Source organism: Camelina sativa, chromosome 15 (genome assembly GCF_000633955.1).
Source record: "Camelina sativa cultivar DH55 chromosome 15, Cs, whole genome shotgun sequence".
Classification (NCBI taxonomy): domain Eukaryota; kingdom Viridiplantae; phylum Streptophyta; class Magnoliopsida; order Brassicales; family Brassicaceae; genus Camelina; species Camelina sativa.
The window spans coordinates 12,751,639-12,755,367 of NC_025699.1; the positions used below are offsets into that span (position 1 = coordinate 12,751,639).

The 3,729-nt window shown below is 33.6% G+C and overlaps 1 protein-coding gene across 1 annotated transcript in view; it reads left to right on the plus strand.

The window, feature by feature from the left end:
- The window catches only part of LOC104748405 (protein DETOXIFICATION 40-like), a 7,877-nt gene extending 4,664 nt beyond the window's left edge, over positions 1-3,213 (plus strand). The window contains exons 4-8 of the mRNA XM_019236579.1: positions 1,224-1,289; positions 1,492-1,730; positions 1,818-1,936; positions 2,031-2,117; positions 2,994-3,213. Coding sequence (XP_019092124.1) covers positions 1,224-1,289; positions 1,492-1,730; positions 1,818-1,936; positions 2,031-2,117; positions 2,994-3,059 — 577 coding nt within the window. The 3' untranslated portion in view covers positions 3,060-3,213. The remainder of the gene's footprint in view (positions 1-1,223; positions 1,290-1,491; positions 1,731-1,817; positions 1,937-2,030; positions 2,118-2,993) is intronic.

A 3,729-nucleotide genomic window follows, 5' to 3' on the forward strand; every position in this document is an offset into this window, starting at 1 on the left:
AAACAATATTACAACAGTTGAAAAAAAAAATCCCACTACAATGGTTTGTGGTAAATGAAAAGTAAGTGATGTGGCAAATTTTGTGTTGATAAATATCAACACCCGTGAAAGTGGAAGGAAGAAGATAAAGGTGAGAGATGTTGTATTTTGATTGGTTGTTTAGATTTTTATGTTTTTTTTTTATCTCAATTATATAACTTCAATTATTTCATAATATTTATAAATAAATATATCAAAATTTATATCAAAATTTATAACTTTTCATTCTCTATAAATTGATACTACTTTCATTTGATTTGGACACAGAAAAAAAAAACCCTTCTTTAGATAAAAAAAAAAGTTTAGTCTCTAATAATCTTTTGTTTTAGCTTTAAATATCTCTTTTTTTTCTAAATGGATCCAAACAATAACCCTTTCAACACCCAAAATTTTTCTAATTACCCTTTCAACTACCCAAATCCCAACAACTATCATTTTCAAAATCAATCCCCCAACCAACCCCAACATATACCAAATTATGGTTATCCACCAAATTTTTTCATGCCCTCAGATGTTCCAAACTATCGTCCATATCATGGATCGATGATGTCTTATCCATCTCAAGCACCCCCTTATTCTTCTACTCCAACGGGTAATGAAACTGATTCGAATGTTGGAGCAACTGATTTTCCCGAGTTTTCTACACAAATGGCTCTTGGTGGTATTAGCGGTATTCATGAAGCCATTCCAGATGCAGAGGATTCAACTCCTGCTCGTCGGAGAAGTCCCAAATGGACCACTGAGCAAAATTTGGTTCTACTGAGTGGGTGGATTAAATTTGGAACAGACAGCAATAAAAAATTATGTAATCACAACAAACATAAACATTTATAAAATAAAAAAATATGAAATAAAAATGGTGGGGTAAGGTGTTGTAATTTTATTAAACAAAACCATTGTAGAGAGTAAAAGTTATGTATGTGTTGAATAATGATGTGGAAGAGAGAGAAGATGATGTGGAGTGTTAAAAAGAAAAAAGTGGGTGTTGTAAATGAGTAACCATTGTAGATAGTCTTATAACTTTACTTATTTCATTATGCAATTATCTAAATGGAATCGAATAAAAAGTTATTTCTTCGTGAAATAAATGGTCAAAATCATTATTATTTATTCTGTTATAATAATGTTGTACAAGCAAATAATGGTTTAAGTAAAAAATATTTACTTTTTTTTTTGTCTTTCAGCATGACGATTTCAGGTTGGGTGTTCATGATAGCTGTTGGATTCAACGCAGCGATAAGATTTGTTTTGTTCCAGTCTCACCTTTCGCTTTTCCGCTACTTTCAAATTACATAAAATTTAGAATGTCTCTATCCACTTCATTTACCCCAAAAATTTTATAAGGCTTCTTACATACACTTCAACAATGCTAAATCATACTTGCACCATGAGCTCTTTTTGCCCTATTAAATCTGACGAAATGTGCCACAATTTGGTATGATGTTGTTTTAGTGTAAGAGTGAGCAATGAAATTGGAGCTGGGAACCCTAAATCAGCAGCGTTCTCTGTAATCATCGTCAACATTTATTCGTTAATTACATGTGTGATCTTAGCCATTGTTATATTGGCGTCCCGCGACGTTTTGAGCTATTTATTCACTGAGGGTAAAGAAGTCTCGGATGCTGTTTCTGATCTCTGTCCCCTTCTTGCCGTAACGCTTGTTCTCAACGGAATCCAACCTGTCCTCTCCGGTAAATTCTCATGCACGCGATTTTGTAAACCGAATAAGAGGAAATAAGTTTTATTTTTCCTAAACAATTGGGAAAAAATCATTATAGGTGTGGCCGTTGGATGCGGTTGGCAAACGTTTGTTGCAAAAGTTAACGTGGGATGTTACTATGTTATCGGAATTCCTCTTGGAGCTCTCTTTGGGTTTTACTACAACTTTGGTGCCAAGGCAAAATAGTTTTCCTACCTATGATTCAAAAATAATTACCTATTACAATGACTAATCATATTAAAAAGGCTAACAATTTGTTGATGTTATATAGGGTATATGGACGGGGATGATCGGTGGTACGGTTATACAAACCTTTATTTTAGCGTGGGTCACGTTCAGAACAGACTGGAACAAAGAAGTACGTTTTTTTTTTAACAGCTTTGTTTCATTTATATTGAAAATAAGTGATCTTCATGGAGGAAAGTTACAATACATGAAGGTACAAAATGGTGTATAATATATTGATCATTAGTTGGAATAGGCTGTTTTGCCAGGCAATCTGCAGCTTTATTGTTGTTCCTTCTTGTCCATTGGAATGATGCATGGTGAAATTTATCCTTCCAATAATGAACCTCTCGTATCCAGTTGTGTACTCTGAAATTTTTGGTCACATTATTAACCAATCTTTCCACCATCTTGTTGTCGCCTTCAAAAATAACATTCTGATAACCTTCAGTCCACATGTGTTTCATAGCTGATATTAGGCTCTGCAAATTATGCTTCTAGGACTGATGCCACATTGGTATGTCAACTTTGCCCTGCTGTTCGGTAGAAACCTCTGTCATCTCGAGTAATCTAAGCTGATTGTCCATTATTTCCATTGCAAATAAACTTGCAGTGGTAATTACACTTGACATGATTCTCTGTAGGATGTTTCCATTGTGATCTTGTTGAGTGGTTTCTTCTCCTCGTTTCCTCTTTCTGTAAATTTAGTAACGAGTCTGCCCAAATATCAATCCATTCTCTAGCCTCATCTGCAGCCAAACTTAAGTCTTGTTGCCAAGTGAATCTTTTTTGCTGAAATGTGAGTAGGTTCCTACTCTTCCATATTCTCCACAATATCCACAAAGTAATACAAGCTGAAATTTCAAGCAATCTTTGACTGTTTCAATGACCAGTCACTTACACTATTTGAGCGTCATATACCAAAGAAGTACGTTTTCTCTATTATAGTACACTATGTTTCATTGATTTGATAGTCTTGCAGAATAATTGGATGTTATGTTTGTTTTAGGTGGAAGAAGCTTCGAAAAGAATGGACAAATGGAGCAACCAGAAACAAGAAGTGGTTCCCGAATGATGAGCTGATTATTAGATTCATCGGTTTAAATAAAAACACCGGTAGCAAATGCCAGCCAGAGCTGGTAATATATGATGTGGTCTACCTATATATAATCTTTCTAGAACTCGATATAAAGCTTTGTATGGGCTTATTTTAAAAACTACAGGTTGTGCCTGTCTTGGACTGAACAGATCTTGTTTATTTTTTTTTCATATATTACTGATTTTTTTTTAATGATTCGAATGATATTTTTTATTGTAAAGCCTTTCAAGGTTGAGAACTTCCAAGTTAGGATATAAAATAAATTGAGAATTGGGTTTCACATAAAACGGGCAGGGTGAGGTCTTGGCGCGATATTATGGGCCTAGTAAACTGAAATTAATATTACATCATAAAATCAATCCAGCTTATTTGCGTTGAGGTNATGTATGGCCGACTCGAAGTGTTTATTAATGGGATTAAAGCAAATCAAATGTTTTTGGCCCATTAACGAATACAATTTTATTTTATTTTTAAAAACATTACAAGAAATTCAACCGTAGAATTATAACCTCTAATCTTAAAAATGTTTTTGTGTGGTAAGCATAATTTTTAAGACGTTTTTTTTTTTTTTTTTTTTTTTTTTTGGCAAACAAGTAATCTTTTCATTCAATCAAACCAGGTAAATAGGGTTACAAATTTGATGGTT